Source organism: Patagioenas fasciata, chromosome 17, assembly GCF_037038585.1.
Source record: "Patagioenas fasciata isolate bPatFas1 chromosome 17, bPatFas1.hap1, whole genome shotgun sequence".
Lineage (NCBI taxonomy): Eukaryota > Metazoa > Chordata > Aves > Columbiformes > Columbidae > Patagioenas > Patagioenas fasciata.
This window is the reverse complement of record NC_092536.1, coordinates 4,328,666-4,353,239: the sequence shown is the minus strand read 5'-3', so window position 1 is coordinate 4,353,239 and position 24,574 is coordinate 4,328,666. Positions and strand designations below refer to the sequence as shown.

Genomic DNA, 24,574 nt, shown 5'->3' with positions numbered 1-24,574 from the left:
TTACAAAATTAACTTGGAAAATACATCTTCTGCACTTCCACTGAAAATAATGTTGTAACTTTAAAATACACACTTTATGGACAGAAGCCAATTTTTAAGCCTGACAGCACCCTTTTAACCTTTTGCTCTTGTATGAATATGGAGTCAAGTTTTCTTCCTTTATGGGGGGTTTTTAAGAGTCTTTCTTCCCCAAGACGGGATGGGTATTCCAGGAAAGGATGAGAAAATGCATTTTGTGCCTACTACTAAGATTTTGGAATGCTGCTTCATTAATGCCTTTACTAACATAACCCTTCCCGTGCTTCATCAATGAACACCTATGGGACTGTAGCCACAATTCTCATCATCATCAGATTTACAGCAGTAATAGAATATACTTGAAGCACAATCTAATTAATGGCAGAGCTGGAGAAAATCCAGTTTGGCCTCTGGATGCCGGAAGGATTTGTGAAAATGGCAAGTGGAAAGCTGTTCTCTGCTTGTGAACCGAGAACGCCACTGAAAACAAACAAAAAAAAAAAGCCCAGCAGGTTTTTTATGGTTATTTTTCAGAATACGAACACACTACGGGCAACCTCGTCAACACTTCCCACTGCGGTGGTGCTGACCTGAGAAATCAGTGCCATTCGCTTCGTGAGGCTGCTGGAGCAGCAAACACACTGCCACCCTACGTAGAGACATCCTGCTGCTTGTAAATACGTCAGATAACCTGAGGGAGGTTGGGCGCAGGACACCACGTTCAGCCCAGGTCGGTCGGGTACAGCTCCGCCGTGTTGTCACGTTCACTCCTCTCTAATTGCAGGCTCCCAGATTCCTGTTCCACAGTGTTAGCTACGGTAGGAAGTCAAGTTTTGTTCTGTTAGACCTGAAACCTGTCTCAGGTTGTGTTCAGAAAACAGCTTTTACCCATTAAAGCCCAAAGCTGCTCCACAGAAGAACCACATTCCAAAGAATTCCGCTTCCAGACACAGCCAGAATGACGGACGCGGCCCAGGATGGCTGCTGCAATCTCTCTTGGATAGGCCTCTTATCTAAGAGACCAAATGGAAGTTTGTACTTAAAGAAGAAACAAAAACACCCCAGCACAGTAGCCTCATTGTCACAGACGTGTGTCTGAAAGTAAGCAGCAATATTAATGACAAAGAACCTACTTTCATAAATAAACTTACATAGAAGTAGTCTTTCAGGTCTTTCGGAAGCAAAAAAACGTGTAACAAGTCATTAAATACAACACTTCAGCAAGAAGACTTTTTCTAAACAAGGAAGACCAAGGCAGAGCTAATTACTTGGGAATCCAATGCAGAGAAAGCACCTTTTGCTGCTTGTATCTGAGGATTTATTAAAAATATATTTTTAATAGAAAAGTACAAAATAATTACTACTTTGGCTTGGAAAAAAACCCCAGCAGTGGTTCTGATTTTCAAGCAAAAAAAAATCATCCAGTGATAATTTCCATCTAGTTCCTTCTTTTTAAAAAAAGATTCCTAAATGGGAAACAGGCAAATCTATCTCTCCAGATAATATTTGCCAGCTCTTGAGAACTTTAAAACAGTTATTGCTTTTATTTTCTTCCAAGGAAGAGTAGAGTAGAGTCTCATTCCTACTCATGTGGCCATACCACATTGCAGTAAAACTGGTCATGGGTGTTTAGCAAGTTATAAAATGTGTAACTACCAAGGGGAAAAGGCGTTGGAGAAATCAGTGAAGTAATAATTACTTGGCAGCAAAACATACTGGGGAAAGTGGTGGGAAAGCTTTCACTTCTACCATCTGTCAGGCTTTCCAGAGAGAACAGCGCTAGCACCAAACCCAAGTGCTAATTGCTGCACATCCCAAGTAATTTGTATCGTGCCACGCAATATGGATCGGACAAGCAGTATCTTCTAGTAAATGCCAACATCAAACAAAGAGAAAAGACAAGCTTCTCTACCCATCTCTAACAAATAGCCCAATTTACAGCGCTGTTTTCCAGGAGTTTGTACAGCCACCATTCAGCATCTGCAAGAAGCAACCTGACAGCGCTCACGGGAGGGAGGGACGCACAGCTCACCGCCCGTTCCTCCGGGTGTCAGCCAAAATGTTATGAAAGGAACATTTATCCTCTCTAAAGGGTTAGAACAACATTTATAACCTCTCTTTAAACAGTAACCAACAGTTCGCCGACTTGATCCGCAGGCGAGTCAACATAACAAGGCAGAAGCAGTATAGTGGGTTTATTTTCTGTAAGTACAGGTTTATGGAAAATGGGTAACAGCTGAGGAGATGGTATCACCTCTGTGATCCAGTTGATCCTGGAGCCGTGCAAATTCAGCAAGTTCATTCAGTTCCTGGAATTGCCTGTCTGTTTTATGGCTCACCAGTGACCTGTAGAAGTGGACTGCAAAGACAATGAATATCAATCCAAAGGGAACCATGATAGACGTAGATGCAATGGCTGCTGCCTGTCCTGATGTGATTGTAGAACTGTTGTTCTGGTTTGGATTATCAGATTGCTTCTTTAAAGGAAGAAACTTCACCCAACACAGTAACACCACCTCTGCAAGAAAGAGCAAAGTCCCAATGACAGTAGAAAACGCCCACGCGAGCTCAATGTGCCGATGCATACGCTCATGAGGAGACTCCTTGACAGAGTTGAGATTATGGACATTGCTAACGGCCTCTATGTTTGGGAGAATGCAGGTACTTATCATGAGAGCAAAGAGGTGAACGGCCACGAGGACGGTGGTGCAGGCACTGAAGGCGATCAGGAGCCCTTGAGGGTGGTCGTCTTCTGAGTTTATCTGAACTTCTACCATAGCCACCTGAAAAGGACAGAGAGAGACGCAATTACCTACAAGTTATTTCCATAGATGATTTTAAGTTCAAATCACGTTTCCAGAAGATCATCTGATCCACACAGAGTAATATCCCGCATCTAAATTTCTCTCTGTGTCGATCCACACCCCTTTCATTAGGTCCAAATTTAGGTCTGAGCACGGGCCACCGTTTTCACACTTACTGTTCCGTTGCAGAGCAAACCACCAGTACACACAACAGCTCTTCACGGCACAACCACCTTGTCTATTCCAGCTCATCCCAACAGCTGAACTTTGTGATCGACATACTTGGGACTCCTAAGGTGAAACATTTCTTCTTTCCTGTCTTATATTGGACAGGCAGCTTTTGATCTTTTACTATAAACTTTGCTGGGTATTAGAAAATGTGTCTCATATGTATGTAGAAGGAATATTTCAAGAAGTCTTTTGAAGTTGTTACCTGTAACACGAAAGCCTGTGAAGGCAGCAGACTGCCCACCGCAGTCCTGATGGCTCTTCTTGGATTTTTAAGTTCTGAAGAGCAGGAACCTTTCACTAGAAAGAACAACTTTCCTTAGGGCTCTCAGCTATATTTTTGCACTCAAAATAAGTATTTAAGCAGACTCTACAACAAAGATCCAAAACCAAGATTCAAACCTCGTTATTTTGCAAGATCTGAGCCAAGCTACACCTAGTGCAGGATCCCACCTTCTTATGCTCCCAGAACCAGCACGTTCCAGGACACCAGAACTCTTAACCGCTAACATGCCAACATGCTAAGCTGAGGGTTTTTTTCAGACATGTTTCAACAGGCATTCAAGGCCATTTGCCAATATTTTAATGCCTTTATTGAAAGCTTTAATTGTCATAAGCCAAACCACCCAGCCAACTAGCAAACGGTTTCCAAGTGTTACAAGAAACTCAACAAAAAGTTATGTTATATTATAGTATATAAATGCATATACAATTCTTACTCAAAGACTTAAAAATACCACTTCCAAATGTGGGAAAACTCCCTATTTGAGAGGATAAATGTTCAGCCATTGGGTCGCTCTTCTGCAGGATTGCTTGTTGAGTCCCAATGCACTTGGGGGATGTTGGGCTTCCTGTGTTTTTCACAGAACAACTGCAATCCTTCACCACCAAGGACTCATTTTCATATTTATCAACTTTTTTTGGTAAATTTTCTGGTGCATGTCTAGACTCAAAACCATCCAGCACTGCGAGACATTTTAATCCTTTATCCTGCTACTTATTATGTTAACCATGACACTAAAGAGCTTCATAAGATGAAGACTTTATTTTCCTTTAAGAACGGATGTATTTAATTCGTCAAATATTGAGGGCATTTGATATCTTCATTAACCAATGTATCCATGTAATAATGATATCAAGCATCTGATTTTCAAGTTCAGACTCTTCATTCCAACATACCAGTTGTCTTGGAGATACTTTACATTTCAACAGAGCATCAAGAAGAAACCTTTTTTTCCTCCTCTTACCCTAGCCTGAGCTGAAAAGCTAAATAACTACATTTAATCTCAATGTACCTGCTTCTGTTTTAGCTATAATTATATGCATGATGAAAAAAATATTGCAAGAAACCAAGTTAAATTAATTAGCCTTCAGATCCTCGACCAGCTTTGTGTCTAGATAAGCACTGACAGAATCACAGGGACAACTGTTACAAGGAGACCTCTAGACCAGGAATCCAAGTGTTCCTGGGCTAAAAAGATTTCAATTTAACACTGCTGCGTGTTTCCCCAAGACAGTGACCCCAGGAGTACCAACAACCATTATACGCTGATGAGACAGCTTAAACGGGAGTTTGAACGACCCAAGTGAGGCTTCGGTTTGTATGGCTGCAAACACATTAGTACAGACCCACTTTGCACAGGGAGATAGTTGGGGAGGTAGGTCCCAAACCACCTCTCAGAATAAGAGTTTTCTGAAATCCAGCAAGACTGTGGTTGTTTCTTCACCCTTGTTACAATTTACCCCACGAGCAGGAAGGGCGTCACTTCCTTCAGCTCAAACCACAACACACAGTTACTTACTGTAATTCCAAGTGTACTCTCTCAATAACAACAATCGTGGGCAGCACCAACACCACTTCACAGGTAGACTACAGTGGCTGCAAAAATACCTTTATTGACACTGAAGGGATCACAGCTTTGTAGGCTCAGCCCTCCAAGGGATGAGTGTAAGACCCCCCACTTGAACTTCCAAGACAGACACAGCAGGTGCAGCTCCACAACACACCCACAACTCTTTGCAGATCACAAGTTCTCCAGAAAGGGAGTTGGATGTTTTCTTTAAACAGAGCAATGAGAAAATGTGACAGAAGGTAGAGGGTACGTGCATAAAAAACAAAATATAAAAGGAAGTTTTTCATGGGGACACAGACAGGACAAAAAAATGATGGTGATGCCAATGAGCTGGACAGAGACACCCGCGAGCAAAGAGAAAATGCACCAAGTTGCAGTTGTAACAGAGACTGTGTCAGAAAGACAAAAAAGCAAGAAAACACTTCTCTTTTTTTATTCATTCAGCATTAACAGGCACTTCAGAACTCACTTCAAACTGAGACTTTTGGGGAGGTCATAGGATGCAGAATGCCCGGAAGATTTCAGTCTACTAAAGTGCATGGAAAGTCTCCGGGGAGGCACAGCAAAGCCTCCTTGTGCTCATGCTTGGCAGAGTAACTCCAGCTTGACCCCGAAGTGAAAAACCAGTTCATGTTTTCTGTCTCCTGAAACTGTCAAGGAAGCTAATTTGGGAACCCTTGCACTAAAAACTAGCAGAAAAACTGCCAGCTCTTTTCAGTCGCGAGTCTCTGTTCTTTACTTCCCGGGCCAAGCTTGAGCCAGGCACCTAAAACAAAAAGCCCCATTTTTCATTCTGAGGCCCCGTGCCTGTTTTCAAACAGTGATACAAAGCATCCCAAGTTCTACTCCCCTTTGCTCACGCTGCAATTCCAAAATGCACAGACCACGACTGCTCTCGTAAGGTAACACTCGCAAAACCAGGGCCCCGGTGAGCTCAACTCTTACGATCCAAACCCACACAAAGAATTCATCGGTATGTGGTGATGTTTCATGCAGGACGTTTTCCTGTGTCCTCTCACTCAGTTTCTATGCTGATTCAGAAGACAGACCCCCCAGGACAGGTCACCCACATCTGCATTGTATCCAATATACTTCAGCACCTTCTCCTTCACCACTTTCCAAGCTTCTTTGACCAAAATCAAGCATGATTTTGACTGTGCAGCTCCGGTGTCACTGCACTATCATGGAAGAAAGCAGGTTGGAAGACACCTCAAGAGGTCATCTGGTCTAATCCCTGGCTCACAGAAGAGCTAACTTTAACTTCAGATCACCCTGCAGATACGACTGACAGATTTACTACAGCCCTTGACAAAGCTGTAAATCTAAAATGCAGCTTCTTGGCGAAATTAAAGGACTCTTGTGATGTTAGGGTGCAGGACCATAGTTCACGTGAGCCTAAAGAAGGTGGGCACGCAAACGCTTTCAAAGACAACTGATTTGAACACAGAATCACGTTAAGGCTTCTGACAGCTCTGGATTTCAGAGTCATGGCAGCCTGAACACCAACGCATTGCAAAAAATTCAACAACTTGCCCTCCAGAAGAATCCACATTTCAGTTTTATTTAATATCCTGAAATAGATTCATTTCGCTTGTGTATAACGCTTCCGTGTCTTACTAGACCAGAGTGGCAACAAAAGGTTGCTTCCATGCCTGAAACAGAAGGAAACTTTCATACGTGGGAAGATTATTCAGAGCACAGTCCTAACCTGTAAGTGCAATAGCAATGTAAAAGGTGAGCGGTGGCAGAAGCCAAGGAACTGGGACTGTAATGCTTTCCTGCAGGTTACAAAAATGAAGCCCTGGTGACAAAATGATGCTGACAACCCAGCTTAATTGTCCAAACACAAAGAACCTACCAGCAGCCTGTGTGCACTGGAGCGCCTGACACCGCTGCTGCCGGTGGGGATGAGCGAGTGTTCGCAATATTGGATACAATCTGCAAAATATTTCCGGTGTTCAGATAAACTGGATTAAGAAATAAAGACAGGCATGAAGGGAAAAACAGAATCCTACATCGGTAACTGGGGTATAACACAGAAGCAAGAAATACTCAATGGTGCACGGAGGGAGACCTCTGTTCTTTCATGGACTGCACGTACCCTACAATCTACAACTTCACCTCTCACAATTTGAGAGTTGATATTACTTGTTGACCCCATAAACTGGAAAAGCGTACTCAATGCAAGATTATAAACTTAAGACATATGGCCCTGGCTGATAGCATCCATGGAAACGTGCACAAGGGAACCGCTCGGGTTTACCATGGGAGCTTCCCTGGACACCAGTTTGCAATCAACACGTTTCCAAAGCTGACAGGCGGCGGCAAACCATGATGTGTGCAGCTCTAAAACAAAACTAAGTGTAAAACGGGTTTTTAATCAATCTTCTCTGTGGAAGCACACCACTTCTGAGTTTGAAACCTGGCCGAGCGTTTCATACTCTGCACGTCACTGACCGGGGCAATCTCTTGACTTCGGGCATGCATCATTTAACCAGGGTACGCTAACTAGTCTTCAAGGAATAAACTGCAAATGGCTGCAGTCATACACAAAATTAGGACGAATAAAGTTGAGCAGGGATGCACTTAGCTCACAGCAGAGGATACAAGTTCTGTTGATTTAAGCGCAGGGATGAATGGGGCTGGCATGGAAACGAGCACATTCCGGACAATTCCCATCAATTTGCTGGGTGGTCCTGGATGTGTCATTTAGACTCTTCCTTGTGTCAATAAGGAAAACAGAGGAACAATGACGCTTAATTGCTGTTGTAAGCTTTAGATCCAAGACTAGATTGTACCTCAGCAGCATTTTGTTCAAACATCAGGTGCCAAAGAATCTGCTGAATTTGATAAACAACACATAGGCGTGACAGCAGAACGAAGGCCCCGCTTTTCAAGGCAGAGTCGCAAAGGACAACTTCAAAAGATAAGCAAAGTTATTCAAAAGAAATCTAAAAATACTTGAAAGTTAAGTCAGCTCTTCTGAAAATAGATTAGGAAGTCTCAGCTACAGGACCATCTGTCACAGCAAAACCAATGAGGCTACAAGTTGATTTCCAGCGTGATCTTGTTAAAGTGAAAATAAAAAAGTGAATTTTTTTGAGAGGGGTAACATCCGGAAAATGAAAGTACGATAAATGTTCACACATAACATTCCTGGCAACTAGAGATAGTGTTAGTAGGAACAAAGTGGCTTTTCCCTGGAACATCCTAAACAACATCAATTCAAAAGCAGCAGATTTCAGCTGCAGGACACTGAACTCCTGGAACTCTTCTAGAGCACTGAGAAACAAGTAGAAGCAGCTTCATCTCATCCATCCATGGGACGGAGAGTTCACATAGCATATATTTAGAGAAAATCCAAACGGATCTAAGAGATTAAGTATGACTTTTAAATAATAATATTTTATTTATGCAGACGCAGCCTCCCTGAGATGCAAATCTGTAAAAGCCATCAAACTACAGGGTGAGGTTTTTTTTCTGTGTTCTTTCTCTCCACGTAAAAGCCTGACCCAAGAAACCACCCCGACAAACTGCTCTGACACAGGAGAATGGGCGCACAACAAGGAAAACTCATTAGCAGACACGGGGTATGATCTACCAGCCTGATGCATGTTACCCAAGGAGAACCAACTCAAATATGCCGCTGCACTCACACAGCCGCCTGTCAGTCACCCGAACCCCCGCCACCGTCACCCCGAGGAGTTCCAGGCTGTTTTTAGTCATTGAAGGAGGCCGGTGACATTTATTTGACCGTCAGAAGCTGCTGCAGCCCGGCTGCTGTTTTCAAACAGCATCCTCGGATTGGAACAATGGCTCTTAAGGGGAATATATCTTATGGGTGAAAATACCTTGGTGAAAGTGGGGCAAAAATCAAACCAAAACAAATCAGAGCTGTACAATTCGGTATTTACAACTATGAAGCATATGTAACACGGATGGAATAAAGGGGCTGACGGCAGAGTTAGCAGCTTAGTACGTTAGAGGACAGGGAATATGAAGAAGCTTGTAAATTACCGTATTTCAATCTTTCTGCAGCTTTGACGTAATTAGGATTACTGGACTACGTTTCCATACCAAACCCGAAAAGAAAAAACATACCAACAAAGACATTTCAAAAACATGCACAGAACTCCAAACTAAGCAACACTCCAGATTTCCTTAAAAAAAAAAGAAAAAACGAATTAGGAACATCGTTAACCGCAGACGACTAATGATGGATGTAATGAACCGGGGGGACACCGCCAATTTGATCAGTTTATTTCCTTAATTTATCTAAAAGTAGCTCAAGTGCAGCCCCCGCTTGTGTCCAGGTGCGCGGTTGTGCCGTGGGGAGAGGGAGGGGGCACAAAGGGCTTGGTGCTCCTGGTATCAGAGCGCCGAGCGAAACGAAAAATAATAATAATTTAAAAAAACATGCTAATATCCACATTTACAGCGCTCTACACGGTATCTCACGAGAGCCAGCGGGAGGAACGTGTGATTCCTGGCACGCCGAGCATCCTCCGCGCCAAAAATGCGCGAAAAAACCCCAAACCAGCACGAGGTAGCGGAGCTGTTCGGCGGAGATGCAGCCGTGAGGCGGCTTTTACCTTGGGCACGACAGCTCTCCACAGAACACCGGCTGCCGAGGCGAGTTCCCGGGCTCCCCAACCCCGCTGCTCTCGGGGCGGCCCCGGCGCCTCCTCCCCGGCCCGGCCGCCGCCCGGCTGCGCTGGCCCGGCTGCCCGGAGGGCTGGGAGCCGGGGCGGGCCCGGCGAGCCCGGGAAGAGGCACCAGGACCCGCCCCGCTTCCCGCCGCCCCGGGTGCCACACGCCGCCTCAGGGGCCGCACTCGTCCCCGTCCTCCCCCCGCCCCGCTGCAGCCACCAGCCCGGCGGGAGGCAGCGAGTCCTCCGGTCGGAAAAAGGAGAAGCGGCGGCACCGCTTCCCGCACCCGGCTCGCTGCTGCCGGGGAGGCCGCGGGCCGCCTGCCAGGGCCCCCTGCCCGCCGGACGAAGCCGGGCGCTCACCATGGCGAAGCCGGAGAGCAGCGCGGAGGTGCGGCTGGAGGCTTTCAGCTTGGCGCGGCTCAGGTAGAGCTTCCGCCAGGACAGCGCCTGCATCGAGTGCTCGTTCAGGCTCATGGGCTCCGGGGGCGGCGGGCTGAGGAGCGGAGCGGGAGGGACAAGGCGGCAACGGCGGCTCCTTCCGGCGGCAGAGCGAGGGCACCAGCTGCGCTAACACCCCATGGCGCCCGGCGGCAGCTCCTGCCGGTGCTGGGGCCGCGCCTGCCGCCGCGCCGCTGCGAGCCTGCGCCCCGCCGGGCACCGCCCCACTGGGCGGCCCGGCCCGGCCCCCGGCCCCGCTCCGCCTCGGCCGCTTCCCGGCAGCCCTCGAGGGAGCCTGAGGGCGGGCGGGCGTCGTGCTGCGGAGGCCCCTTCCCGCCGCGGCGCTGAGGGACGCGCGGCCTCCTCGGTGCTGCCGCTGGGGGAGACGCGGCCCCTCAGTGGGTCTGCCGTGGGCGAACCCCGCAGCGAGGCCCAGCGGGAGCCCGGGGTGCGGCCTCCGGGCGGCTGCGGCGGCGGGTGAGCAGGCGGAGGTTGGGGTGTTGTTGACTGGAATCTGCCGTTTGTCAGCTCTGCACGGCCCTGCCCGGCGGTGGGCGCCGCTCAGGGCGCAGGGATGGGGTGTCCCCCTGCTCCTCGCTGCCTTCCCTCACAGCACAACCACAAAACCATCTCACCCCGACTTCCTTCTTCAGCCTCCCCTCCGAAGAAGCTTAAACGTTTAACCTACATCTGCCCTGCACATCTAAAGCAGTCTGAGCACCCACCCTCGCTTCCAATTAAAATTGATACACCCGTTTGTTACATAATTAAGGTTTTCATTGCCATCCCAGAGTTTCTGATAAACTTGTTTTTTATCAGCAAGTAGTTGATAAAGTTGATTAAGCAGAACATTTCAACAGATACATATGGCAGTGTTGAAGGGATTTTTTTATTACCATGTTCATGCAACCCCGTTAAACCAATTTTTTTTTTCTCATGTATTTTACAGAGGGAAAAATGAGGCATAGAGCAGATCTGCATAGCGAATGCATGGCACAGTTATGAAGATGATTTCTGAAAAGGTGAGGCTTGTTACAATGCTTGTGCCACATCAAACTTGTGGGTCTGGAGAATTAAGGGACGTGTAAGAAACTTGTTGCTATCGATTTCTAGTAATAAAATTTCTGATTTTAACATTAGAAAAATAATACTGGACAAGGATTCTTTTACTATTCACAGGCATATGCATGGTCACATTTGAGCTGAATCATTGCAATGCTAGCTCCATTGGAAATCAAAATCTTTGGTGATTTCCTATTTTCGCATTGAAATTTTCCGCCTTATTTCCACACAGGAAAAATGCAGCGGTCTTTTACCATTTTTGCTTTGTTCTTCACACTTTTGTCTGATTTGCAAGCTCGTTCGTTTACGTATGCACAGTAAAGGTGATGACAGGCTATACCATCACAGGTCACTTAATGCTTTTCATTTACATGGCATTCTTTTAAGAAAGACTTAGTTGAAACATCCAGTAAAAAAAAAAAAAAAGTTAACTATTTCAAGTTTTTGGAGGCATTCCCAGAAACTACCACTTCTTACCATGTAGATTTGATCTCATTCCTTCCTCAATAAATAAACCGAGTCTTCTTCTTGCTATAAACAACTTTTGGTTAGATTTTTATCTACAGAGCCATTAAAACACCTCTGTAGGAGAATGAGTTCGACTTGGTCTTTCCATAAAAGCTTTTGCTGTTGTATGAAATGGACTCCACGGAGTGTTTGACCCCTGCTTTCTCTTTTACGGGTGACAGTACTACTGTATTGGATCCACTTGAGTGAAAGTCCAGCCTAAGTTAGCATTATGAAATACTACTCTGTTTGGTGTGCTTTAATTCTTAAAAAAAAATAAAAGCCATAAGACCTCACCACCACAATCAGCTTTTTCTGTCTCCCACTGATGCCTTAGGCTAAGTCTGAGCACCACATTGCAAAGTGATGACTAACAACCATATTGTGATTTCATTACCACATTTTACTTGGGAGATAGGATAACCATCAAAAAAACAGTAACATAAAACTTCCTCCATGTCTCAAGCAAACATTTAAGTCTTTGTCATTTAGTTCCTGTGGAATCATATTTTGCATTGCTGCTCATAAGCTATGAAAAACGTTTATGTAAGTGTATATAACCCGGATTTTGTTGTTTTTTCTGTGCAAAATTATAGTTGAACTGTAACATAATGGGTGAATACTATTGCACAAATAATAGGACCTGTTCCCTAAAATCAGATTTCTCTGAAAAAAATCCCACATACAGCTCAGAAGGACTTTAAGAGTCTTTCTAAAGAGTTGTATTAAAATAGACTCTTTGAACTCTATCGTTTCTCTGTTCTTCTGTCCATCACTCCTATTACTGTTTATCAGGAAGGACTCTGAAAGATAACAATGTTGTGCACTGATGTATTGTTGAGCTCATATTTCATTCAAGGAAACAGTACAGAAAAGGACCTACGAATCAGTTAAAGAATCTCATCTCATGCCATCCTCTTCCTAATGTGCAATTTTAGGCTCCCAAGCCCCAGCATTGTAGCTTTAAAATAAACAATATTTCTTTTTCTATCAGAAATTTAAAAACCGGATTGTTAAATAGGAAAACACATATTACGGATCAAGCCTTCTTCTGCAACTAAAACACTGGGACTGTAGCTGTGTACCCTTCTCCCCCTTTCTGTCCCATTTCATAGCTCCATTGTGAGGTACAAACTAAACCAGGATAAATTCTTGTATTTCCAACTCTAATTACTCGTTACTGCACACCTCTGCACTGCCACTCTAGGGTTAGCTGAAACAAAAAGAGTCAGCCATGGTTAATTAACTCTTAGAAATGCTTCAGAGAGTTCTTGTGGCATCATGCTGGAGGTCAAAGCCGTGGTTGGATGTTCCCTCTGATCAGTGCAGTTGCAGGAGGCCACCAAAAGGGTGTAGTCCTGCACTCCTCCAGCTCACCCCCCAGATCACACCCATCGAATGGCTGTGGAGCTTCAGGGAATTCACCTAGTGAAAAAAATAAATACATGTCTTAATGGGTGCGTTTTCTTCTGGGTCAGGTCACTGAACTGACTTAGCCTGTGGCTACACCAACACCAGACCTAATGCAGGAGAAAGGAGGGACACACACGCAAGAGAAAGAGAACTGGCTCTTTGAGCAGCAGGCTGTTATTACCCCTAATTAGAGGCAATGTCAACCCATTCTCTGGATCATTTATGCATGAACACAATCGGAGCACGTGGCAGAAGTCCAAGTTTCTTTCCAGAAAGCCCTGAGAAATCTGCACACTGTCACAAGGATCCTCATCATTTTTTTTTGCTGCTAAAAATGTACTGCTGTGTTTTCTGTAGGAGAACGGAATAAGAAGAATAGGTTCGCCATGTACCATATGATTAATGTGATACAGTACTGAGCATGCAAAGGTGCTGCCCTCTCACAGCAGCTTTTCTAAAACATATTTCCAGCTTCACATGCAAATCATCACTTCCATTTGTTCTTGTACCAAAACTAAATCAGGTTACCACAAAATGGAAATTGTGGTAGATCTGCATTAAAAACAACACGTTAGATGTTGCAAAAGGCAAGTAAAGGTTTGTCAGCAGTCCCAAGCAGCAAGGAGGTTAAGACAAGCATCTCTGCAAGTCTCATCTAAAGTAGAGCTTAAAGTTTAGTTGGTGGGATATCTGCAGAGGAAGGGGTTTGACCTGTCATGTCGAGAAAAAACTGTGTAATTTTTAACTTCCTTCATAAAACAATGAAATGGTTAAATATCTCATCTTCCATGTTAACCCAAGGCATCACATGGAATTGTGGGTCTTACAGGATAAAAGATATTTTAAAAAATGTTTTAGGATTATTTCAGTCCACTCTGAAATAACTATGTTTGAAAGCTCAATAGGAGTGAAATTAAGCCATTTTTTCACACAGCCTTCCCAAGTTCTTATTTTAGCATGAGCCCTGCAGTACAAGTTTAATTCAATGTCAGCTCCTAGTTCACGCTAACAAGGTCAGGATCCAGCCCATTGTCATGATTAGAGTTTGTATCTCAACATCTTAATCCTAAGATTACATTAAGTTACATTAACACCCAGCAAAAAAGTTTTATTGTGGCTTGATGGTGGTTTTCTGTTTCTTTTTTTAATAGAGTTCAGACTAGTCCATTTCTCAATAACTACTGCTCCCTTTTCACAGTATTTATAGGTGAAATGGTATTTTCGGGTATTTTGGCCTGTGCTGGGCGCTGCCTGTCAGGGCCCAGCTCCAGCACCACTGGAAACCTGCGCCCTGACCTGTTTGGAGGGGAAACGAGCCCAACTCTCATCTGCTGGCACTTGACCTGTGGCCTGAAGCACACGGGTTTAATATTGCTTTTAAATGTCTTCATCCTATCTAATGCAGCTGTGGATGTTCTCATCATCCACATCCTACCACCCCCCCTTTTCTTCTTTCTAGTTCTGTTGAGACAGTTTTTTTTTTGTTATTAATACACCGATTACAGTACTATTTCAATGGTAAAAGGAATTGTAGTTTAAGAGGAATCATTTCTGTCTTAAAACAAGGTTAAAAACATGGTTTATTTTTTTGGAAATCGATGGATTAAAATAGTGATATTTCTGAAATGCATTTATTTCCATACTTCAGTAATGTGTTCTGGTGTTTCCAGGTGTATGTGATTAATACAGTCTTTAGTGAGCTTGCTTAATACACCAAAAGTCTCAGATTGCTCATATCAAAAAAAAAAAAGGAAAGAAGAATGAATTTATTTTCTTTTGTGTATCTGTTCTGTCTTTTTGGTGGACTTTTGTAGAATGGATGGATTATGTGTTTTTTGTCTGATGATTCTCTAGTAACATCCATTTATCTTGTACAAGTGCTCTGGCCTCAATCCTACAGATGTACACATGCATTTCATTTTAAGATTGAGTAATCTTGGTTGAAAGGTCAACATATGCATACATCTTTTCAGGATTATGAATTAATAATGCACTTGCTATAACAGACATCTGGAATCCACACTTCAGTATATAGCCTATAACAACACTTCTATATGATAATAAAGTTCAATCATCCATAAATAGCGAGATGTTAGAGAAAGATTACACGATTTTTCAAGATTCTGCAAACAGTTATTGGCAGATGCAGAAGGAGAAACTCACTGCCTTAAATCCTGAATTAGAACTCAATCCTCTCCTGTTCTTATTCACATGTCACGGTTCATTAAAATAGGGATATTTCCAAAGAGATGACTGGCAAGGCTTGAAAAGTGGAGCTTTAATGTGTTTTATCTTCTGTGTAATATTGAAGACATTCATATAGTACCCAGAAAGTAACTGGTTAGGTATGCAAAGGGAAACTTGATGCTATGTGAATATGTTTCTGTTGGTAGAAGCAAACAGGAATAGTAAAGAAAAAAATGCCATATTTTAAGAAAAACTTCAGTCTCTTCTAAACTGATCTGAGATTGGAAGCCATAGAAAGACTGTTTGAAATTTACTTCTGGGATCTGTACTGCTTAGATCAGAGCACTCCCCGTTTTTGCTGGCCCAGGACAGACAACAGCAAACAAGCACTTATGGGAGGTAGAGACACGTTTATTCTCAATGTCCATATTAAAAAATTGCAAAAAGCAAAGCAGAGCCGTGTCAAAGCCATCAGCCCCCGGCCATGGGTTTAGGTACTTTCTATGTCCCTTTCTTGGGGAGCAGGGGGAGGTCAAGGATGCAGAGGGTTGGGAACCCAGAGGCTCTGAAAACTGCGCTCTGATCCTGCTCGTGCAATAAGATGGTCCCAACATTTGCTCAGCATCAATTTAGAGTAAATGTGAACCGATGCTCTAGAAATTAAACTCTGATAGTCTTAGCATCCCACAGTATCTCTATATTTAAGATTTTCAGTATCAGTAGCTACTTTATGTAATTTTTACTTACTTTTTCATACGATTTCTACCTACCCGTTGTACACGCACGTCACAAAGGCAATTTCGCTTTATTTAACACCGAGTAACACATTATAGATGTTAGAACCTGCTCTCACAAGGCATACAGAGCCACAGATCTCGGAGTAGCCCGGGGTGCCCTCGGTGGGGCCACCTGGCCGAGCCCCCCTAAGAGAGGAGCGCAACGAAGCCGAGTGCTTAATTGCCCACAGTAATTAACCGCAATTCCATCTTTTAAAGTTATTTTCCGGTATTTGCTGCGTTAACTCTCCGCTCTTCAGAGAAGCGCGCCCGGGTTTAACCAGGCGGCGCTCAGCCCGACCCCTCGGTTTTAGCAAAACCGCGCAACTTTCCGGTAGCCGCGCAGGGACCGCCCGCGCCTTTGTGGTGCCCCCTCCCCTCCGCGGGGCTCCGCGCCCGCTCAGCGCCTGCGTACGGCGCCCAGCACCGGCAGCCCGGCCCAGCCCGGTATCGCGGCGCCGCCGCCCCCGGACACCCCCCCCCCCCCGCCCCTGTTTACGTTCCGGGCACTGCGACGCCTGCGCCCCCGCTCCGCACGCAGTTGCCTGAAAATGGTTCCTTAGGACTTTGCAAAACGCGTCGCCGCCGCCCCCCTCCCCTTCCCTCCCCCTTTACACCCCCCCCCCAAAAAAAAAAAGTGCTGGTGCAAAATTGCAAAACTTTAGAGAGACCTGGCTGGCTTTTGTTTTTCCTCCTCCCCATTTGGGCCAAAAATGCAGGACAGGAACTGTTGACAATTAAGTGATGAAACTCTCCAAAAAAATGGAGGCACAGAAAGACTCTGGAAGAAGATTGGTGTGTAGCTGGCTTCTGTCTATTTCCTATTTGTGCCTTTTAATTGCTTTTTGATTAATTGTTTGCAAAGGGAGAAATGCATGTAAAACGCAGGCAGCGCAGCGACTTAGTTTGCGAGCGCAGCTTAGACACTGGGGAAGGGGGTGGAATTTAACCGAGGGGGAAGGAGAGGGTGGGACGATAATATATTATTATTTTTTTTCCTTTCCTGTGGGTAAGGGTTTGTGCTGATCCACCGCGCGTGTGTGCAGGGCTGCCGGGCCGGGTTTGCAGGGAGAGATCTACCGGGAGAGGGACAGAGCCGGTGCACCGGGTCCCCCCTTCCACCCCACCCCCCCAAAAAACAACCCGCACCGGGACCTACCTTTGTGCGCGGCCGCCCGTCCCCCGCTGCCGCCGGCATTGCTGGGGGGCCCCGCCGCCCCCAGCCTCGGCTCCGCCGCAACTTCCCGGGGTAGCAGCACCGGGCCTACTCCCCCCCCCTTAACTCATTCCGGCCCGCGGACCCCCCGGCTTTGGGCGCTGAGCAGCGTGCGGGGGGAGCGGGGTGGGGGCTGCGCATCCATCGCGGCGTTACATAAAGCGATCTGGTTTTTAAATCGCGGCTTCCGGTGTGACTATGGAAACACTGGGATTATGTAAATACCGAAACCTGGATGCTGTGCATCAGATTGAGTGATTCGCACCCCCCCCTTCCGTTTCCCCGGGGAATTATCTTGTATTCACGTGCGAAAATAACAATAATAATAAAAATGATCCGGTTGCTAACGAGCACTGGCTGCCGTTCGCGTTTTTTAGCGGGACTGCGAACCCGTCGGTGCTGTAGCTTGTGAATTTTGGGCGAGTTACGCCGCTCTCCTGCTCGCCTTCAAACGGCAGCTCCTGCACAGCAGCGCAACTTTGAGTTTTCCTGCAGCCAAACACCTGTTATTCTTGTCTAGTTCCGTGTCACGGGATGGAAAAGGTTGTGCATGCAGCTGTGTTGCAGCTTGTTTGGGTTCAGGTTTTGTTCATCTGGTGTCTTGCCATCATAATTATGTCCCCCAAAATCTGTTTATCAACTCCTCCTGCACGATCCGTGATTTTTCCTCCCAACCAACCCCAATATTTGTTGTCTTTTTCTGGACAATATGTTTGTTTTGTTTTTTTCTAGCGAGCCATTGACAGAATGCGGTACGATGAGAACGAGGACCTCTCGGACGTGGAGGAAATTGTCAGCATCAGGAGTTTCAATTTGGAAGAGAAATTAAAGAGTAAAACGTATCACGGGGATTTCGTGCATGCCATGGACGGGAAAGGTAACTGCCCGGGGGAGGGAGGGGGTCCCGGTTGCCCGGCCCGGGCTCGCTCCGCTGCCGCCGCCTCCACGTGTCGCTCCGCGCCCCGGTTCGTATTTCGCGCCCGCATCCCCTGTCCCGGGGATCCGGTGACGCCGCCGGGCCAGGAGGCGGCGAGGGAGGGGGGTTTGGCTGCTGCGGGGTATGCCCGGCTCCGCCCCGCACCCCAAGGGCGGCTTTTGCCCCGACACGGTGCTGGGGGGGCGGCGCGGTGCTGAACGGCAGCGCCGTGCGCTCCCCAAGCTCCGGCGTGCTCCGCTGCCCTGACCCCGCGGCAGCGGGATGTGCAGGAATTCGGTCCTGGCAGAGGAGAGGCAGAAACCCCAGCCCCCACTCGGCCGGAGGTGATTCCCACTCCCCCCTCCGCCCCGTGGAGTCCACGACCCCTTTTGCAAAGGATGCCGTTGATGAGCCGGGTTCGGAGACTTCAAAGTCAATAACTTTTCCGTGTTTCTGTCATATATAAAATTACAACGCTCCAGTCTCCGAAGTTACATGGTTTGCTGAGGTGACTTAAATAACGAAGCGAAGCCAGAGCGCCCAGCCTGGCAGGAAGGGAAATGGGAGAGGTTTGCCCGGGAATCAGACGGGCCGGGGGATTTGCAAATCACCTTTATTTGCTGCAGCATTGTTGAAACGGATCCTGAATCCCAGATGGCTCTGGCCAAACCCGGCCCCAGGGCGGACTCCCTGCCTGAGCCGGCGTTCTCAGGAAAGAGTAGCTCGGGCTGTAATCCTCCTGAAATGGCCATAACTATGGAGCCACTAATCTAGTTTAGAAAATTTCCTTTTCTCCCCTAGGTTTAGTTTTGCATGAGCATTTTAAGCTCCTTTTAGAAAAGTTAATGTGGTGGAGAAATTAAATAGCTATCTTATTTAGGAAGGTATTTGTTTAGGAGATAAGCTCAACCCTGACCCCTCTTCCTCCAAACAATACACAAACACCTATTTTTTAGCTGGAAAATGTTAATTAATTTTCCAGAAAATGACTGCATTCTACCCTCATCTTCCAAATACTCCAGTGGTTGCCATTGCTACATGGTAACTATAACACAATCCACAGCTCCCTGGCTCAGCAGCTCTGAAATCTTTGGGTAGCTTTCTCCTTTCTAGGGAACTTGAAAATAAATGAGTGTCTTTTGTTATTTTGTTGTGGTCTGTGTCTGCTTTGTTCGACCCCACAAGGGATTTAAATGCTTTGTTGGGGCATTACCAAGAAAGGGTCTCCCCTCCTATTGGCTCTGTTTTTATTTTTACTATTGCTTTTTTACTTCTATAAAGCCAAGAGCTGGATTGAAGTGAGTCAAGACAATGACAGTGGTTAGTGAGAATAAAAAAGTCAGTTTGTAGGAACACATGGAACTGGTTGAGCTCTGTATTTTTAAGGCTACATATCTGCCTCTGCTTCTCCTACTGATACAATTCTTGATGTTTGTTGACTTTCTGTCTTGGGTGAGCGGGTCCTTAAAAAAATACCTGTGGTTTATTTACTTGCTTACTTAAAGGCAGAGCAGTTTTAATGAGAATTCCTAGGAGGAATGAAGATTTCTCTAGTACAAAAATATTTATTTGGTAACCTTATTTAATTGGGCTATTCATTACACTTATTTTGAGATTGGTGGCAATGAAGTTTCTGTAATTTTAATGTTTTTGTAAGCGAGTAATTACTGTGCTCTGATTTGGTAACTTTAAGTAGGAATATTATATCCCTACTTGTCGTAATTACTAACTGAAAACAGCAAGGAAAAAGTCGTGCAAATAGAGGGAAATACATCTGCAGGCTTCTTTCCCCTGTTTCTTTCAGCGTGGGGTTTTTTATAGCAGAGAAGCGTCGTGGATAAGGAGCTGGAGTCGGAACTTCTCCTGCTCTCCCAGGAAACGTGTGTTAAACTACTTGTGTGTACTTGAATATAACACATGAAGTGTCTTTGGCAGCCTGTAGTGTGTTCCCTACTGCTGAAGAGTCAGTGTTTTCCAGTTTAAGGTAGCGTATGGATGGTCTATAAAGGTCATTTTTCCTGTTTAAAGGAGGAATGGCAGAACCACAGGCACAGTGGCCACCGCAGGAATTTCTCTGCTCCCTGTGGCAGAAGGCTCCAAATGGGGTTTTTTAGGCACCGCTCACCCAAATCGCTGCCTGGTGACTCCCCTCTAATCCCCAAATCACTGCTATTGTGTCAGCCCATTGCATAAAGAGATCCCGGGGAAAGGCCAGTTCTGTGGAATCCTCAGAGTGAAGCAACAAGGTGATACTGCTCGCGTTAACATAACAAACACGTTTAATGGTCGGTTTGCTTGTGTGTTGTACTGTGACTCCCACCCAGAAACTGTTCCTTCTGCACCACTCCCTAAGTACCAGCGGCTGTGAGAGGTTTCTGCCTATCAGCCCCTGCAGGTACATTGCAGATTAATTAAAAAACAAAACAAAACCAAACCAACTCTCTTGAAAGTCATAGTAACCCTTGCATAAAAACCCGTGATGTTTTTACAGAGTCAGGGCTTTCTGCTATACTCGGATAATGCTCACAAGAAAACATGTTTTTTTCCCAAGTAGAAATTTATAACTTTACAAACTTAAACATGCAGTTTAAACTATACAGTTGCCCCAAAAGTGCTCTCCTGATTTGCAGTGATTTAGTTAGGATTATCTTTCAACTGTTAATTTAGGATTTCATTACAGCCCGGGTGTTTCAACCCAGACCTTAATTGACAAACTCTGACTGGATTCTATTTTATGTGCATCAGTGAACAGGAAAAATAGAGAGCAGCTGGGAGACCATTGTCTGTCTTTTGGTTTCCGGTTTGGACCTAGAATATGCATTCTCTTTATATTTTTCTTTAAGTGATAGTGAAGTTCTTTGGTGAGAAAAGGGAAATGGGGAGCGTTTTGGGGAAATGTGAAGTGCCAATGCCATTGTAATTGATTTTGGATTTTTTTTTAATTCATTATTCAAACAGATTTCACTTTTGAGTACGTGCAAAGAGAAGCTCTCAGAGTTCCCCTTATCTTCAGAAATAAGGATGGACTGGGAATTAAGTAAGTTACAACCAAATCTTGATGATTAATAAATGCTTTTATAAAATAACCATTATGCTTTCCACTTGCATGTGATATTTCTTTTGATGATCTCAAAATGTATTGCAATTAGTAAGACTGTCAGCACCCTTGAGAAGGGGAATGATTATTTTCCGCTTATAAACAAGCAGATAATGAGGTCTATAAAAGTTAAGTGCATACAGCGTGGTGCTACACAATCAAAACTAAGTCAGTGATGAAAGTTAGGAATCAAATTCAAAGGTTCTTGCATCTAATCCGTGCTGTAGCGACAGAACAACCCCCTTTCAATTCTTGACTTCTCAATTGTTTTCTCCTTTACAGGTGGAATGTGTAATGATGCCTGTCATTTTCCATTAGAATTGTGTCTCTTCAGAATGTTACAGCTTTGTAAATATTTAATAATGTGTAGTTAAAATGTGGTATTATTAGAGGCTTTCTGAGCTTGCATTTTGTTAATATCCAGTCATAAAGGATTTGATATTTGAATAAGAGAATCCTGAAAGTTTCTTTATAAAAGTGACAGTGTCTAAGAGAGAAATATTAAAATTATATACTTTATCAGCCACATCATCCTTAGTTTAGATAAATGTTCCTCGATACTTTTGGAAATTAGGTCTATGTAAATGATTATATCTGAAAGGCAGAAAATGAATCTTCTGAAAGCATAATTACTTTGCTCAGTTTCAGTTGGAACACCTCAAAGTTTAGGGAACCACAGAGTCCCAATTATTTAATTAAAAACCATTAATCAATCAGTTTATTTCTTCAAAAGATGCTTCTCTTGGAGGAGTCATCTGAAAGACGTATCTACTGTGGAAAACGATGGATAATCATCTGAGACAACTGCTGTCTCGATGTGGGTTGGTTTTAAACTGCAGCTTTTAAAGGGCAAGTGATAGAAGCTTCCAGGATTTCTGCTGGAAGAAGCCGTCAGCTCTTCTCTTTAGGAAACAGAGACATTGCTGCAGCTCCGCAGAGATCTCTCTGCATCTTGAGAATGGCTTGAGAAAACCTGGGGACCTGGAAAGGGGCAAAATACGCACCTTCTGGAGCAACCAACAGTTCTGGCAGCCAGGTCTTCCACCCGTGCATGAGGACGGTCACAAATTCACCACAAGAAAGCTGGGAGATGGTTCAGCAACTCATGTGCTACTGGTGCCTGCTCAGCTGGTGAGGTGTGAGCTCATCCCGCAGACACAAACATCACCGGGCTTCAGATCCTCAGCACCAATGGCAAGTGCATGGCGGTGCGGGAGATGGTGACGAGTACCGGAGCTTGGACCAGCGCGTTCCTCTGCCTGGAGCAGGCCGCGATGCCTCCAGAACCTGGGCTGCTGATGTGCTGTAGGTGTTGGACAAGATCCTTCACAAAGACACCTTGTTTCTCGGTGTGTGTAAACACAGGATGTAATATATTTTTCTTCTTAATACCTCGTTATTCAGGATTCTGTGCTGGAGCAATTTCCCCTCAGGCTTTTCACCATTCGGATCTCAGCTCACACATCATCCTTGGCTTCCCTATTGTTTGTGTGCCTGGAATCCGGAGAGCTGCCACCTGGCTCTCCCCTCCTACCCACTTGTGCTGAGCCGTGTGCTTTCGCTGAAGCCTCCAGGTGTGCTGCTGCCTTTGGAGAACTGTCCTTGCTCTTTCTTCATCCAGGGGTTCAGAGACTCCTCAAGCTACTGGGATCTTGGAAAGATGACAGCTTTCCTTTTTGTGTCAGGTGCTGGCTTGTTTTTCTTCCAGACGTGTTGTTTTTAGATGCATTTGCAGTCAGCTTTCCTATTCCTCTCTGGAAGTCACCAGTAATTTTTTGGTGAAACCTTGAAGAAGGGAGGACTTTGGCCTTCAGTGGTTATACATGATGTGTACAAACAGGCCGGGCTCTAGATGGGCTCCTGTGTTTTCCTGAGGCAAAAAGAAAGATCTGTCTTCAAATGCTTATGTGTGTGCACACATAACACAGCCTGAGTCCACATATAGGTAACCACGCCTCAGAGAGGACCGTTGGAAATAAGGAACCTTTATTTGAAAGCGTTATCAGAGCAGTCAAATAAATACAGGTTTCAGAACAAGCAAGAAGTGAAGAAGTAAGAGGACCAAGTGCAGCATTTAATTAGCTTAAAATAGAGCTTAAAATAGAAAGAACTGAGAGTCAAAATACCAAAGTTTATACTGGAATTTGTAGATCAATGTTCTCTCATAGGACATTCAACATTCTAATAGCTTTTATTTAAATGAGCATAACTTAGTAGTTTGAAATGACGTTGTAAAGGAATTGTATACACATGGGCATAAATGTCACTAGAGCGAGAGAAGATTGGAAGCACAGTCTGTGTGTATTTTAAATGAAAGAAGTGAAAAGCGTGAACACGCTTTCCTGTTTGGCACTCTGCAGGATAACACGATTTGATTTAATTTTATTTACATCTCCACTTCTTATATCTATCTATCAAAAGCAGCTGGTATGTAGTGGATGTGCAGGTCCATACCTGCTGTGTGCAGTGTATTCCAGCAAGATCAACGTAGTATTAAATCCTGCACAACCGATCCGAAACGTTGGGAGCCTTCAGCCTCACCATCACATTTACTGCTTGAAATGACGAGTGTCACCGTCTGCCATCTTTCATCACCAGAGCGAGACTGGACGCTCTGCCTTGGGATCCGAATCATTTGTTGATGAAACTCTGGAGGAAATCGTGCTTTACTGGATCTTTTTTAGCTTTCTAAACTTCTCCAGTTGTAAAATGAAACTGTGAGAATTGCTTTCCCTTCTGTCTCTGCCCACTGTGAGCTGTTACGTGGATGGCCCAGAGCAGGAAAGTCCACCTGTGATCTCGCAGCAGGATAGGAGCTGTTTTCCTCAGGTTGGCTGTTTCCAGGGTTGTGACGTGGAGAGAAAATGCTATTTTGGAGAGGTGTTCCCCCTGGTATCTGAACAGGGGTCATTGTGCATTGTGTTGTGGTTAATCAGAGACGTATGCTAGCCAGCGCCCGTCCTCCTTAGGGCTGAATAGGAGACTTCTCTAGCAAATCTTTAAACATTTACTGAAATGCAAGTTTGCATCAGTGCACCCTGAGCTGTTTGCATTTCTTTTCTGTTTGGGGCAACATAGTTTGTGTGTAACAGAATGCTGGAAATCTCAAATGTAGTCAGTCATGTTTTGGTGTGAAGTCATCCTGCTATACTATTCTTCACCTAATTTTAATGAAATATGAAATCTTTGGAAACATTCATAGTGTTCTTACGCAAGATGCATTTGCCTGAAAATTGCATAACAATTGCAGAACTGCTCAGTTCTTGCATGGTTGGTATTCCGGATTTATATGCAGAAAAACAAATGGACCAACAGAGAAAAACACAAGGTTATTCCAGATGTGCTCTCCAAAGAGCTAAACATGCAGTTTTATTGTTAGCGAGGGATATGTTCTTCCAGTTTAAGTA

At 44.9% G+C, this 24,574-nt stretch overlaps 2 protein-coding genes across 13 annotated transcripts in view; one reads left to right on the top strand and one right to left on the bottom strand.

Annotated features, from left to right (window-relative positions):
• Window positions 1-2,198: 2,198 nt before the first annotated feature.
• Window positions 2,199-17,322, bottom strand: LOC136109378 (calcium release-activated calcium channel protein 1). Of its 5 annotated transcripts, XM_071815989.1 has the most exons (3): window positions 9,900-10,199; window positions 6,778-6,870; window positions 2,199-2,806 (listed from the first exon to the last, which is right to left on the bottom strand). In XM_071815989.1, exons 1-3 carry the CDS (start codon window positions 10,027-10,029, stop codon window positions 2,235-2,237), a joined length of 795 nt encoding a protein of 264 aa, XP_071672090.1. In that variant the 5' UTR covers window positions 10,030-10,199; the 3' UTR covers window positions 2,199-2,234. The 5 variants fall into 5 exon arrangements, with proteins under 5 accessions (XP_071672090.1, XP_065708083.1, XP_065708082.1 ...); XM_065852011.2 differs by lacking the exons at window positions 6,778-6,870; window positions 9,900-10,199 and adding an exon at window positions 17,098-17,322 and having other exon boundaries at window positions 2,199-2,801; XM_065852010.2 differs by lacking the exon at window positions 6,778-6,870 and having other exon boundaries at window positions 2,199-2,801; window positions 9,916-10,195.
• Window positions 10,327-24,574, top strand: part of KDM2B (lysine demethylase 2B) — a 112,112-nt gene continuing 97,864 nt past the window's right edge. For 2 of the 8 annotated variants that reach the window (XM_065852002.2, XM_065852001.2), the window contains exons 1-3: window positions 16,617-16,733; window positions 17,887-18,031; window positions 21,029-21,107. In XM_065852002.2, coding sequence (XP_065708074.1) covers window positions 16,683-16,733; window positions 17,887-18,031; window positions 21,029-21,107 — 275 coding nt within the window. In that variant the 5' untranslated portion in view covers window positions 16,617-16,682. Of the gene's footprint in view, window positions 10,471-10,942; window positions 11,016-16,612; window positions 16,734-17,107; window positions 17,188-17,673; window positions 17,698-17,886; window positions 18,032-21,028; window positions 21,108-24,574 lie in introns of those variants that run through there. The other 6 variants (XM_065852009.2, XM_065852004.2, XM_065852003.2 and 3 more) reach the window with 5 other exon arrangements.

Excerpts from the sequence above, each read along its gene's own strand:
- LOC136109378 (XM_071815989.1), bottom strand. The coding sequence starts at position 10,029 with ATGAGCCTGAACGAGCACTCGATGCAGGCGCTGTCCTGGCGGAAGCTC. Across the intron at positions 6,871-9,899 it reads CATGGTGAGCGCCCGGCTTC|TTTATCTGAACACCGGAAAT; the intron begins GTCCGGCGGGCA and ends TTCTTAATCCAG. Across the intron at positions 2,807-6,777 it reads AGCGGTGTCAGGCGCTCCAG|TTCAGGTGGCTATGGTAGAA; the intron begins TGCACACAGGCT and ends CTCTCTGTCCTT.